This window comes from Bufo bufo, chromosome 5 (assembly GCF_905171765.1).
Source record: "Bufo bufo chromosome 5, aBufBuf1.1, whole genome shotgun sequence".
Lineage (NCBI taxonomy): Eukaryota > Metazoa > Chordata > Amphibia > Anura > Bufonidae > Bufo > Bufo bufo.
In genome coordinates, this window is record NC_053393.1 from 461,673,710 (window position 1) to 461,689,000 (window position 15,291).

The 15,291-nt window shown below is 41.7% G+C and overlaps 2 protein-coding genes across 2 annotated transcripts in view; both read left to right on the top strand.

Moving 5' to 3' along the window:
* Window positions 1-15,291, top strand: part of LOC121002302 (ATP-binding cassette sub-family B member 5-like) — a 1,125,761-nt gene that overhangs the window by 294,745 nt on the left and 815,725 nt on the right. The window lies entirely within an intron of this gene.
* Window positions 1-15,291, top strand: part of LOC121002304 (ATP-dependent translocase ABCB1-like) — a 159,134-nt gene that overhangs the window by 7,468 nt on the left and 136,375 nt on the right. Inside the window, exons 3-6 of the mRNA XM_040433705.1 lie at window positions 4,169-4,372; window positions 10,374-10,544; window positions 10,634-10,795; window positions 11,878-12,126. Of these exons, the coding sequence (XP_040289639.1) occupies window positions 4,169-4,372; window positions 10,374-10,544; window positions 10,634-10,795; window positions 11,878-12,126 (786 nt within the window). The remainder of the gene's footprint in view (window positions 1-4,168; window positions 4,373-10,373; window positions 10,545-10,633; window positions 10,796-11,877; window positions 12,127-15,291) is intronic.

A 15,291-nucleotide genomic window follows, 5' to 3' on the forward strand; every position in this document is an offset into this window, starting at 1 on the left:
CCCACGTTTTAACGTGTGCAGACTACTGGGTGGCCACCCTGCTGGATCCCCGGTATAAAGACAATGTGCCCACTTTAATTCCTGAACTGGAGCGCGACCGTAAGATGCGCGAGTACAAGCGCACGCTGATAGAGGCGCTCTTGAGAGCATTCCCACATGTCACAGGGGAACAGGTGGAAGGTGAAGGCAGAGGAGTGGCAAGAGGTCGCCAACGCAGCTGTGTCACGGCCAGCTCATCTGAGGGCAGGGTTAGCATGGCAGAAATGTGGAAAAGTTTTGTCTCCACGCCACAGCTATCTGCACCGACACCTGATACGGAACGTGTTAGCAGGAGGCAGCATTTCACTAACATGGTTGAACAGTATGTCTGCACACCCCTCCACATCCTGACGGATGGTTCGGCCCCATTCAACTACTGGGTTTCGAAATTGTCCACGTGGCCAGAGTTAGCATGTTATGCCTTGGAGGTGCTTTCCTGCCCGGCGGCCAGCGTTTTATCTGAACGCGTATTCAGCACGGCAGGGGGCGTCATTACTGACAAGCGCAGCCGCCTGTCCACAGCCAACGTGGACAAGCTGACCTTCATAAAGATGAACCAGGCATGGATCCCACAGGACCTGTCCCTCCCTTGTGCAGAGTAGTCCTTATTAACTGCCTAAAACATGTCTTGTTGTGCTACGGGCCACTTCTTTATTTGATACAAATTTTATGAAACCCACAGTTGAATGAAACTCTTCTCTGTCTGGGCGCCGGGGCCTAACCAGATGAAAGTGGCCGGTTAAACTAACGGGTGACATGAAGCCATAACCTCTGCCATGCTACCTCTGTCTTCTGTCTGGGTGCTGAGGCCTAAGTCAAATAAAGCGGTCTTCTGCTGTGCTGGGGGATATGAAGCTAATCTCTGACCTCTCTCCTCTGTCTGGGTCCAAAGGCCTAAATCACTGAAAGAGGCCTTCTCCTGTGGTGTGTGATATGATGCCAGAATATGTGCTGTGGGGCCTCTCTCCTCTTCCTGGGTGCAGGGGTCAAATAAACTAAATTGGGGCCTACTCCTGTGGTGGTTGATATGATGCCTGATTCTCTGATGTGGAACCTCTCTCCTCTGTTTGGGTGAAGGGGTCAAAGTAACTAAATGGTGGCTTCTCCTGTGGTGGCTGATATGATGCCAGAATATGTGCTGTGGTGCCTCTCTCCTCTTCCTGGGTGCGGGGGTCAAAGTAACTCAATGGTGGCTTCTCCTGTGGTGGCTGATATGATGCCAGAATATGTGCTGTGGTGCCTCTCTCCTCTTCCTGGGTGCAGGGGTCAAAGTAACTAAATGGTGGCTTCTCCTGTGGTGGTTGATATGATGCCTGATTCTCTGCTGTGAAACCTCTCTCCTCCATCTGGGTGTAGGGGTCAAAGTCTTTCAAAGTCGCCTTCTCCTGTGCTGATTGATATAAAGCTAATGGTTGTGCCATCTGACATGGTTGCCAGGGTCTGATTCAATGGGGGCCTACTCCTGTGGTGGGTGATCTAAATGCCTGATTCTCTGCTGTGAAACCTCTCTCCTCCGTCTGGGTGTAGGGGTCAAAGTCTTTCAAAGTCGCCTTCTCCTGTGCTGATTGATATGAAGCTGATGGTTGTGCCATCTGACATGGTTGCCGGGGTCCCATTAAATTGGGGCCTACTCCTGTGGTGGGTGATCTAAATGCCTGATTCTCTGCTTTGAAACCTCTCTCCTCCGTCCGGGTGTAGGGGTCAAAGTCTGTCAAAGTCGCCTTCTCCTGTGCTGATTGATATAAAGCTTATGCTTGTGCCATCTGACATGGTTGCCGGGGTCTGATTCAATGGTGGCCTACTCCTGTGGTGGGTGATCTAAATGCCTGATTCTCTGCTGTGTAACCTCTCTCCTCCGTCTGGGTGTAGGGGTCAAAGTAACTAAATGGTGGCCTACTCCTGTGGTGGGTGATATGATGCCTGGTTCTCTGCTGTGGGACCTCTCTCCTTTGTCTGGGTGCTGTGGTCAAAATAATAGTAAGTGACCTTCTCCATTGGTGGGTGACTTGAAGCCTGATTCTGTGCTATGGGACCTCACTCCAATTAATATTGTTTAATTTTTATTTATTTTATGTTAACTCATCATTTCCCTATCTACATTTGTTTGCAGGGGATTTAACTACATTTTGCTGCCTTTTGCAGCCCTCTAGCCCTTTCCGGGTGTGTTTTACAGCCTTTTTAGTGCCCAAAAGTTCGGGTCCCCATTGACTTCTATGGGGTTCGGGTTCGGGATGAAGTTCGGGTCGAGTTCGGATCCCGAACCCGAACATTTTTCGAAAGTTCGGCCGAACTCGTCGAACCCGAACATCCAGGTGTTCGCTCAACTCTAGCTTTGGATACTTTACCAGGATCTATGGTGGTCTCAATGGTGAGCTATATGCAAGTATCCTATAAGACAAGGTACTTCATACACTCGAGTACTATGGGTATGAATAGGACGACATAGTGTTCCAGGAGGACAACGACCCGAAGCATACGTTGACAATGAAGTGGAACTGCTGGATTGGCCCTCAACCCAATCTAACACTTTTGAGCAGAGTTGAAGAAAAAGCTGTATTCATACCCAAGTGAGTCAACCAGTATGCATCAACATTGAGAATGTGTAGAAGAGACCTGGGAACAGATTTCGGTCGAGATATGCTTGAGTCTAATCGAGAGCATGCCCAGAAGGAGTCAGACAGTGTTGAAAGCCAAAGGTGAATTTTCAAAATACTAACAGAATAATAAAAATTTAAATTTAGAATTTTAGGACCAAAACAGTAACAATGCAGTTACATAACAATAATCTGCATAACTAATCATATGCTAAAAAGTTGGAAGTCCAATTTATGTGTGAGATAGCCAAGATGATTGTCTACGGTTATTCTAAGCTGAATGTAACTGCTCTCGTTAGATCGCAGAAGATAAGCAGCTAAATGCAGGGCAAGTACCAGCTTGGGAGACTGGTTGGGAATCCCTGGTTCCGTTCACTCTATAGCTACTATAGCTACAGGAATTGATCCAGGGAGTTATTTTGATTGTAGTTGGGAAGGAATGTTTTCCCCCTTAAGTGGGGAAAATTGGCTTGTACCTCACAGGTTTTTTTTTTGCCTTCCTCTGGATCAACTTGCAGGATGACAGGCCGAACTGGATGGACAAATGTCTTTTTTCGGCCTTATATACTATGTTACTATGTTACTATAAAATTATGGTAGTCTCATGTTAGAAGCTGTATTGGATGGTGAAATATGGAGCCTGAAAGTCAAAAGTTCAAAACATTGTTACCTGTTTGCTTGTCAGTATATATATGTATATATTATCTATGCTTCAAATAGAATATGGGGATGCCGCGCACCTCTAATTTACCTATGTGTTATAATATGGGGGTACTGTTTTAGGGGTCAAGCCTAATGGGCTGTTTTACCTTATTTTCTTTGCAGATCCTCCTCGCGATGATTGCTAAGTCCGCTGAGGGTTTGGTTCAGGTTTTGTTGATTTTCTTATTTCTCTTATTCAAGGGGCTCCAACGGTCTCCACTGAAGGCAGACAAAGTTATTTTTACAGTTTTATTCAAAAGCTCGCCCCGGCCGGAGAGCACCACAGTGCTAGAAATGCGTTGGGTGAACTCCCCTTCTTGGTGTCTGAGAGGAACCGTAGCTCTGGTGACGTCACCTGCTCCATACTGTGAGCACGAGCGAGATTCAAAAAGTAAAGGCTGCGCCACCGGCCGGGGCGAGCTTTTGAATAAAACTGTAAAAATAACTTTGTCTGCCTTCAGTGGAGACCGTTGGAGCCCCTTGAATAAGAGAAATAAGAAAATCAACAAAACCTGAACCAAACCCTCAGCAGACTTAGCAATCATCGCGAGGAGGATCTGCAAAGAAAATAAGGTAAAACAGCCCATTAGGCTTGACCCCTAAAACAGTACCCCCATATTATAACACATAGTAGGTAAATTAGAGGTGCGCGGCATCCCCATATTCTATTTGAAGTTGTTTTCTGTGTGTGACTGCAGCAGAGGTACAGCGCTGCCTGGGACACTGCTGCACTATAGTTACTAAGTAGCGCCGATGGTCTGTGGCATTGCCACTTTGTAAATAATATTTTATATGCTGTTAGAGAAATATTAATTCTGATTCTTAATTTTTAGATTATGCTGGATGGACATGATATACGCTCCCTCAATGTCAAGTGGCTAAGAGATAATATTGGTCTGGTAGGTCAGGAACCTGTCCTGTTCGCAACAACCATAAAAGAAAACATTTGCTTCGGTAGAGATGGAGTAACTGATACAGAGATTGAGCAAGCAGCCAGAGAAGCCAATGCCTACGAGTTCATATCTAAACTCCCAGAAGTAATTATGAGTGTTATTAATACCTTGTTTGTGCAGTTTTTGTTCACTATAGGTTCTGAATGGTGTTTTGTTTCCAGATTATTAAAAAGTCACTCAAATATTTTATAAATGAAATCTGCAGAGAATGCTTCACTGCTCTTCACTTTGATGAGAGCAGATTATAAGAACAACTGTTGGGACTGTCAGAATTTGAGTAATTTCTACGCCATTTTATTCCTATGCAGTGTGGCTTGGGCCTGCTCATTTTCCAGGTCATAAAAGATGTCTTAGCCATTCTCTTTCTCTTACCAGTAGAGTTATCTAAGACCAGGCCATCCGTTCATACTTTTTATGACTTGCCTAATAGTAATATTATATGATGAATTAAGTAAGTAAAAAGTAAAAAACCTAATGAAGTATTAAACACACCTTCATGAAATGTAAAGCTTCAGAAATAGATGAGTATTTAAAAAAGCACTCCCTGATTTTTTCCTTTCGCTATATAGGCTTATATAGAGTATTGTGTGTATGCATTGTGTATATCTGTTTTATTTCATGTGTAATTTATGAATTGTCTGCCATCTTGCTTCCTTCTTCCCTTCATATGGTTTTACTAATGAATCCTAAAAAAAAACATCAGGTTTTGCAGAGACAGAGAAACAGAGTCTCATCACACTGCAATGCTTTGAGGGAAGCCATAACATATCAGTAACACAGACCCCTCACGCAGCAGTGTCTCCCTGTTTTCCTATGTGATACAGCTTCAGCCCGTCTTCCCTCTCTTACCTGTCATCTCTCTATCCGCTGTCAGGAATTATATGCAGGAGGCTGGGAGACCAATGTGAAGCTACACCCCATAGAAGTACATTGCAGAGTCAACACACACACATAGCATACACAGTCTATGTCTTAAGGTTCATATAATTGCAGCTACTCACTGTATACACTCACCTGCTGTATATCTACACTTACAGTCCTTTAGATAGGGGAGACATTATATCTTTAACAGAATACAAGGATATACAGAGGAATATGGAGGATGGAGAGGGGAAGGGTCTGAGAGGCGGCCAGTGGGGTTTGATTGATGATGATGTCGTCCTGTAGTTCAAAGGAAGTCAGCCACAGGGGAGAGGCCGAGTTCCTGTTTACACATTAGAGCAAGCTCTGGGCTGGTGGTCAGACTTGAGGACACATGAACAGATACCCATAATCAAAAGCTTCAAAATGTATGGATGTAACTGGTTAGGGAATAACAAATCGCAGTGCAGTGTAAAATAAAAACTTCTTTAAGAGTTTTTTGTAGAGTTAGCCTCCTCATATCCTGCTGAAATAACTGGATTGTTGGATCTTAGGTTAATTAATCTAGTGGATGCAGTCAAGTAAAAAATAAAAATGTCAGTGCAGCTGAGGATGTAAGGATAAAATATATGCATATTTATTGCAATTGTATAAAAAGGCAAGACATTTAGATGTGGTCATCACATCTTCATTAGGCCACACATGTACAGTCGTGGCCAAAAGTTTTGAGAATTACATAAATATTGGAAATTGGAAAAGTTGCTGCTTAAGTTTTTATAATAGCAATTTGCATATACTCCAGAATGTTATGAAGAGTGATCAGATGAATTGCATAGTCCTTCTTTGCCATGAAAATTAACTTAATCCCAAAAAAACCTTTCCACTGCATTTCATTGCTGTCATTAAAGGACCTGCTGAGATCATTTCAGTAATCGTCTTGTTAACTCAGGTGAGAATGTTGACAAGCACATGGCTGGAGATCATTATGTCAGGCTGATTGGGTTAAAATGGCAGACTTGACATCTTAAAAGGAGGGTGAAGCTTGAAATCATTGTTCTTCCATTGTTAACCATGGTGACCTGCAAAGAAACGTGTGCAGCCATCATTGCGTTGCATAAAAATGGCTTCACAGGCAAGGATATTGTGGCTACTAAGATTGCACCTCAATCAACAATTTATAGGATCATCAAGAACTTCAAGGAAAGAGGTTCAATTCTTGTTAAGAAGGCTTCAGGGTGTCCAAGAAAGTCCAGCAAGCGCCAGGATCATCTCCTAAAGAGGATTCAGCTCCAGGATCGGAGTGCCACCAGTGCAGAGCTTGCTCAGGAATGGCAGCAGGCAGGTGTGAGCGCATCTGCACGCACAATGAGGCGAAGACTTTTGGAAGATGGCCTGGTGTCAAAAAGAGCAGCAAAGAAGCCACTTCTCTCCAAAGAAAACATCAGGGACAGATTGATCTTCTGCAGAAAGTATGGTGAATGGACTGCTGAGGACTGGGGCAAAGTCATATTCTCCGATGAAGCCTCTTTCCGATTGTTTGGGGCATCTGGAAAAAGGCTTGTCCGGAGAAGAAAAGGTGAGTGCTACCATCAGTCCTGTGTCATGCCAACAGTAAAGCATCCTGAGACCATTCATGTGTGGGGTTGCTTCTCATCCAAGGGAGTGGGCTCACTCACAATTTTGCCCAAAAACACAGCCATGAATAAAGAATGGTACCAAAACACCCTCCAACAGCAACTTCTTCCAACAATCCAACAACAGTTTGGTGAAGAACAATGCATTTTCCAGCACGATGGAGCACCGTGCCATAAGGCAAAAGTGATAACTAAGTGGCTCGGGGACCAAAACGTTGACATTTTGGGTCCATGGCCTGGAAACTCCCCAGATCTTAATCCCATTGAGAACTTGTGGTCAATCCTCAAGAGGCGGGTGGACAAACAAAAACCCACTAATTCTGACAAACTCCAAGAAGTGATTATGAAAGAATGGGTTGCTATCAGTCAGGAATTGGCCCAGAAGTTGATTGAGAGCATGCCCAGTCGAATTGCAGAGGTCCTGAAAAAGAAGGGCCAACACTGCAAATACTGACTCTTTGCATAAATGTCATGTAATTGTCGATAAAAGCCTTTGAAACGTATGAAGTGCGTGTAATTATATTTCACTACATCACAGAAACAACTGAAACAAAGATCTAAAAGCAGTTTAGCAGCAAACTTTGTGAAAACTAATATTTGTGTCATTCTCAAAACTTTTGGCCACGACTGTATATATTGTATATGGTCTGATGAAGATGTGAAGCCCACATCAAAACACATTGCCTTTTTGTGTAATAGCTACAAATATCCATATATTTATCCTTACATAAGTTTTTTATTTTTTTTATTTCACTACATCTGATTCAGCAGGGATTGTTTCGTTCTCCCGGTCTATGCTGTGCTGCAGCCACGTTCTACTACTGAATGCTATGTCAGCGTTGTGCCTGCCTTGCACAACATTATATGGTGAACGGTATTCCTATAACACCCCCCCTCCTCCGTTTTGGCATATTCACGTTATATGCTATGTCAGCGCTGTGTTTATCCTGTAGATACATAACAATCAATCTATTGGGTCCTGGAGAGCTTAAAGGGAATCTGTCATGTTATTTTCACCTGTACGAACACAGAAGATTGCAAGCATATTCATTCATACCTTTGTGTACTTTGTGTCTTTATTCCATGTCCAGAAAAGTGTTTTTATTCTCTTGGAAAACAGCTTCCAAGTGCACGATTTGGCAGGGTTTGCTGATCCAAGTGCCCAAAGCAAACCAGACATAGGAAGAGGGGAGAGCTGCTTTACTTGGCATTTATGGCAGCTAGAAATATGGGTCCAAGCATTCCAAGCTTTCAGACAACACCAGAATCACAGCATTACATCCATTACATCAAAAGATATAGCTGTTAGAAATCCAAATGGCAGAGAATGCAGTTTAATGTGAAAGTAAAAACATATTTCACTGATGTCACTCCTGACTCAGCCATATCTTCCAATGTAATGGATATAATGCTGGGTATTTTGTTATTGTCTGAATGCTTTCAAACCAGACCAGGCCCATATCTCTAGTTGCTACCAATGCTAAGATATGAGTATCGAAAGCAACCCACCCCCCTCTTCTTAAGACTGTTTGGCTTTGGGCACTTGGAACAGCAAACTCTGCACTGCTGGGCACTTGGGAGCTGTTTTCCATGAGAATAAAAAAACTTTTTCTGGACGTGGAATAAAGACACAAAGTACACCCAGGTATGTTTGAAATGTGTTTGTAATCTTCTGTTGTGCAATCTTGTTAGTTGCATGAAAATGATGCAACAGATTCCCTTTAACATTTTAAAACAGCTATTGAAGGAGTGAGTAAAAGTCTGGAATTCTTATTCATTTCTGATTATTTTCATTATATTACATTTGTGTTAAATTAACTAAAATGGGCTTCAAATTTAATTTCTCTATCTACGATACTTGTATTTGGCTCATTACCTTCTGAAATATGAGAAGTGTGGTTGCCCACTTTGGCCAATCCTTTTTTGTTTGGAGGGCATTATTACTATAAGCTTATTAAAGAGTCTCCTGCGTCTTTGTCCTCAAATGATTAGTTGTAATAATTTGCGGAAACATGGCACCAAATATTCAGTTCCACTGCAGGGAAAATTAAAGACTTTTAGGGGCATTTTTCTATTATTGCATTGTACTTATTTTGAGCTAAAAATCAGTTTTTCAACTGGTTTTTATTAAACATGTTGAGCCCTTTTCTCTGTACAGCCTTGAAATTCTGTTTTCACTCTGTTTGGTCAGGCAGCCCAGCTGATGGCTACTTATCTCTGACCTCCTAAACACTTTTTATACTGTAGTTTAATTCTTATCTTACTGATAAGAATGTGGCTTAAATGTTTATGATCTTTTAGTAATTTAGAGACAAGGGTTATTAGATGAAAGTGAAAGTAGGATTCACACAGCTAGACAGTTAATCCTTTGTGACAGAGCGGTTGATTATTTTTATTAAAGACCAATTTAAAAGATTTTTTATCTCAAAATGAGTCAAATGTAATCCTAAAAAAATTGCCCCTACTTAGCTTTTAAAGGGAACCTGTCATCAACTTTATGCTGACCTCACTGAGGGCAGCATAAAATAGTGACAGAAATGCTGATTTCAGCGGTGTGTTACTAATGAGCTAAAAGTAAGTGGTTGCTGAGAACCAGCATCATGATCATTGCAGCACAGGCCTTGAAAAGTGTCAAATCTACCTGAGAAGAGTCATGGTTATTCATAATCTCTTGCACTCCCCGCTCATTGACAGTTCTCTCCTAGAGATAAAGGGGAGGAAACTAGGTAGAAGACTTCCAATCAGCAGGTGGGCAGGGAGAGCAGGAATTCATGAATAACCATGACTCTTCTCAGGTGGCTGTGACTTTTTTTCAGGTCCAGTCTGCAACTTTTAAATGACAGACCGCTGAAATCAACTCACCTGTCTCTACTTTATGCTGGCCTTAGTATGGGCAGCATAAAGTTGATGACAGGTTCCCTTTAAGCATTACACTATTGCCATTGAAATGGGTTTTCTGGGCAATACACTGACTTGCAGAGCAAACACTGTGTTGAAGCTGCACTTCTTTAGCTTACTGGAACGGTATTAATAATCTTCTTACTCATAAATTGAAAATATGGATTCCTCTGGAGCCACAATTGTTCTTACTGAATAACTTTTCGTTAATAGGTAGCCATAAATATCAAAAGATTCTGTTAGGTAGAACACTATTATTGGCCAGAGTTCTGATTAGTCGGAGCTGGTTTGCACGCCATGCTCCAGAGGTAAACATCTGGATAAACTTGGTTAATAAGGTTAAAAACTACAAACGCATTCTCTATAAGCAGAGAGATGCACTAGAGAAATCACAGGGGGGGTGTTAGGGGTAAAATGGCATTAATTATATTAAGTTTGAATATCTTGTGTGTATTCGTTTTGTATATCAATAAAGAAATTGAAGTAAAAAAAAAAAAAGGGTATTTGAAAAATGGACTTTGTAGCCAGACGACCACTTTAGGATAAGCTTCAACTAATGCATGTTGGTGACACATACACCTGCAGTTGAATTCTGATTTCATCTGCATCTGTTGCATCATTTCTGCTTTTTAGAAATGTTAACAAAATGGCAAACACAATGTAAACTTTTATGGCATTCCTGCTTTTTGCAGCAATTCAACACAATGGTAGGTGAGAGGGGAGCTCAGCTGAGCGGAGGTCAGAAACAGAGAGTAGCAATTGCACGAGCTCTTGTACGAGATCCAAAAATATTGCTCCTAGATGAGGCCACATCAGCACTGGACACCCAGAGTGAATCTATAGTGCAAGCTGCCCTGGATAAGGTGACATATTTACCTCACTTTGAAATGTGTAATATTGTACATTATACAGTGTTTTTACTTAGATTTTGTAAATATTTTGTTACTTTAAGGCTAGAGCTGGGCGGACCACCATTGTGATAGCGCATCGATTGTCTACTATCAGGACAGCTGATACCATTGCTGTTTTCCATGGTGGGGTTGTAGTGGAACAAGGAACACACAGTGAGCTAATGGAAAAAGAAGGGGTCTACCATTCCCTTGTCATGCTTCAGGTAACATATTTTTCATTGTATTGCATCTACAGAAAATGTCACAAAAACAAGGCAACAAAAAAGTTAAAAATAGTTTAAAAAATATGGAAAATATGAAAAAAATTCAAATCCCTCACTTAATATTTCTGGTTAGCCAAGTAGCACTCCTATAATATTTTTGTCCCTTTAAACACAAAAGTATTTAACTTCAAAAAGTTTTTTTCTGGCAGTGCCACACTACTTTTGCTATACTTCCCCCACTGCACAATGTTTAATAGCTGAATATGGATAGGATGGCAATGTCATTAACAGTTCTAGTCTAAATATCAAAGTATGAATTAGCATTTTAGGGTACTTTCACACTAGCGGCAGGGGACTCTGGCTGTGCTGCCACCGCAACTCCGCCCCTATTATAGTCAATGGGGATGGAGCAGAAGTCCGGGGGCACACGTGAACTAGTGGCAGGACAGTTCACTTGCTGGAACAGCCTGCCGGAGTCCCCTGCCGCTAGTGTGAAACTAGCCTTAAAGGGACATTCTCATCCCAAAATTTAGGGCATATGGTACAGATATTAGCTAGGTGCGGGTCCCACCTCTGTGACCAAACTCCTATCTCCAGAACAGGCCCTTGAAGTGAAGGAAAGCACACTGCGCAAGCTGACGTTCTTTCCATTTACTGCTATGGAAGTTCCGCAAATAGCCAGGTGAGAGCGCAAGTCCCATAGCAGTAAATGGAGAGCAATGTTTGTCACCTTTCTATTCCACCACTATGGGACCGCTGAAAATAGCTGACCCAGGGCTCGACTATTTTTGAAACTCCAATAGCAGTGAATAAAGTGTTACTTTCCCTGCACAACTGCTTTCCCTTCCCTTTGGGGCACTGTACTGGAGATAGGAGCAGGTCCCAGAGGTGGGGCTCGCACCTATCCTAATGACATGTCATGAGATGGGGCAATCCTTCAAATAATTAATTACCAGAGGCCTTTCTATAGTAATAGTCACTGGCAGTGTGAATCACAGTTTTTTCATGTTGTGATTGCTTTCTATAAAATTTTATTACTAGCCCCCTGAAACCAATAACAAATGCATTGACACATTTTCTAGAACCAAGGCAAAGACAGTGATACAGAAAATCAAAGTACAGACAATTCATATAAATATGAAAATTCTGGACTGTATGACATGGGTGAAAAACAAGACAAAGAAGACAAATGGCCGACTTTACAAGATGTTGAGAACATGCTGGAGCCCATTAAAAATGGACGATTACGAAAAGGTTCAACTAGAAAGAAAAATAAAGAGGAGCTTATTGAAATGAAACCCAGGAAGACAAATACTGGAATTCTAGATGAGGTAGGATTGAAGAAGACAATACTTAAAAGAAAGCTCAGAATATTATTAAAAGAGTGTATTACTTGGAAACAAATACATCGCTAGTAAATAATGCCAAATATATCAAAATTACAGACTCTACATGATACATTTGACAAGACTCATGACATACTGTGTCATGTACACTAGCATTTATTGGCGCCCATAATATGGTGCAATTAATAATAATAACTTAGGTGCAACCATCATGAGCTGTTTTGACGTGCCACATGGTTGCGTCTTTTTTATCAAATCTGCTACTGTATAGGAAATATGTCCTCCTGTACAATTTTTGTTTCTAAAGGGCTGTTTACATGGCCCGATGTAGCAAGCAAAGCATTCCTTCCTGACAATTGCCTGCTCACCAGTGAAGGAGAAAGCTGAATTTACCTGCAGCAATCTCATCCCCATACACAATCATTGTTTGCCAGCAGTGCTGTTTAGACTGCATGATCTGCTGCCAGCAAATGATGACTTAGGTGCAGACCCGGTGCTATAATAAGGCAGACCAAGCGGCTGCCTTAGGGCATAGAGAAAATTTTACTTTTTTTTTATAATTATTCACTTGCACACCGCCGGCCACCTGCGGCTGTTCTCCTCTGTGTGGTGGTCCTGATATCTTCTCTCTGGGCTCCCGAGTCCTGACAAGTTGTTTGAGGACCTTTCCCACTCAGCCAATCAGTGGCCGCAGCTGTGTCACGTGTCAGGGCAGTGATTTCCCGCTGAGCCAATCACTGGCCTGACACATAACACAGCTGCGGCCTCTGATTGGCTGAGTGGGAAAGGTCCTCAAAGTCTTGTCGGGAGCCCAGAGAGAAGATACCAGGACCACACAGAGGAGAAGGGGAGCTGCTACAGACAGGACCAGGGCCAGGTGAGCATAATGTTTAATTTTACACAACATTAACCACCTCAGCCCCCAGTGCTTAAACACCCTGAAAGACCAGGCCACATTTTACACTTCTGACCTACACTACTTTCACCGTTTATTGCTCGGTCATGCAACTTACCACCCAAATGAATTTTACCTCCTTTTCTTCTCACTAATAGAGCTTTCATTTGGTGGTATTTCATTGCTGCTGACATTTTTACTTTTTTTGTTATTAATCGAAATTTAACGATTTTTTTGCAAAAAAATGACATTTTTCACTTTCAGTTGTAAAATTTTGCAAAAAAAACGACATCCATATATAAATTTTGCTCTAAATTTATTGTTCTACATGTCTTTGATAAAAAAAAAATGTTAGGGTAAAAAAAAAATGGTTTGGGTAAAAGTTATAGCGTTTACAAACTATGGTACAAAAATGTGAATTTCCGCTTTTTGAAGCAGCTCTGACTTTCTGAGCACCTGTCATGTTTCCTGAGGTTCTACAATGCCCAGACAGTACAAACACCCCACAAATGACCCCATTTCGGAAAGTACACACCCTAAGGTATTCGCTGATGGGCATAGTGAGTTCATAGAACTTTTTATTTTTTGTCACAAGTTAGCGGAAAATTATGATTTTTTTTTTTTTTTTTTCTTACAAAGTCTCATATTCCACTAACTTGTGACAAAAAATAAAAAGTTCTATGAACTCACTATGCCCATCAGCGAATACCTTGGGGTCTCTTCTTTCCAAAATGGGGTCACTTGTGCGGTAGTTATACTGCCCTGGCATTCTAGGGGCCCAAATGTGTGGTAAGGAGTTTGAAATCAAATTCTGTAAAAAATGACCTGTGAAATCCGAAAGGTGCTCTTTGGAATATGGGCCCCTTTGCCCACCTAGGCTGCAAAAAAGTGTCACACATATGGTATCTCCGTACTCAGGAGAAGATGGGCAATGTGTTTTGGGGTGTCATTTTATATATACCCATGCTGGGTGAGAGAAATATCTTGGCAAAAGACAACTTTTCCCATTTTTTTTATACAAAGTTGGCATTTGACCAAGATATTTATCTCACCCAGCATGGGTATATGTAAAAAGACACCCCAAAACACATTCCTCAACTTCTCCTGAATACAGAGATACCAGATGTGTGACACTTTTTTGCAGCCTAGGTGGGCAAAGGGGCCCATATTCCAAAGAGCACCTTTCGGATTTCACAGGTCATTTTTTACTGAATTTGATTTCAAACTCCTTACCACACATTTGGGCCCCTAGAATGCCAGGGCAGTATAACTACCCCACAAGTGACCCCATTTTGGAAATAAGACACCCCAAGGTATTCCGTGAGGGGCATGGCGAGTTCCTAGAATTTTTTATTTTTTGTCACAAGTTAGTGGAAAATGATGATTTTTTTTTTTGATTTTTTTTTCATACAAAGTCTCATATTCCACTAACTTGTGACAAAAAATAAAAACTTCCATGAACTCACTATGCCCATCAGCGAATACCTTGGGGTCTCTTCTTTCCAAAATGGGGTCACTTGTGGGGTAGTTATACTGCCCTGGCATTCTAGGGGCCCAAATGTGTGGTAAGGAGTTTGAAATCAAATTCAGTAAAAAATGACCTGTGAAATCCGAAAGGTGCTCTTTGGAATGTGGGCCCCTTTGCCCACCTAGGCTGCAAAAAAGTGTCACACATCTGGTATCTCCGTACTCAGGAGAAGTTGAGGAATGTGTTTTGGGGTGTCTTTTTACATATACCCATGCTGGGTGAGATAAATATCTTGGTCAAATGCCAACTTTGTATAAAAAAATGGGAAAAGTTGTCTTTTGCCAAGATATTTCTCTCACCCAGCATGGGTATATATAAAATGACACCCCAAAACACATTCCCCACCTTCTCCTGAGTACGGAGATACCAGATGTGTGACACTTTTTTGCAGCCTAGGTGGGCAAAGGGGCCCATATTCCAAAGAGCACCTTTCGGATTTCACAGGTCATTTTTTACAGAATTTGATTTCAAACTCCTTACCACACATTTGGGCCCCTAGAATGCCTGGGCAGTATAACTACCCCACAAGTGACCCCATTTTGGAAAGAAGAGACCCCAAGGTATTCGCTGATGGGCATAGTGAGTTCATGGAAGTTTTTTTTTTTTGTCACAAGTTAGTGGAATATGAGACTTTGTATGAAAAAAAAAAAAAAAAAAAAATCATCATTTTCCACTAACTTGTGACAAAAAATTAAAAATTCTAGGAACTTGCCATGCCCCTCACGGA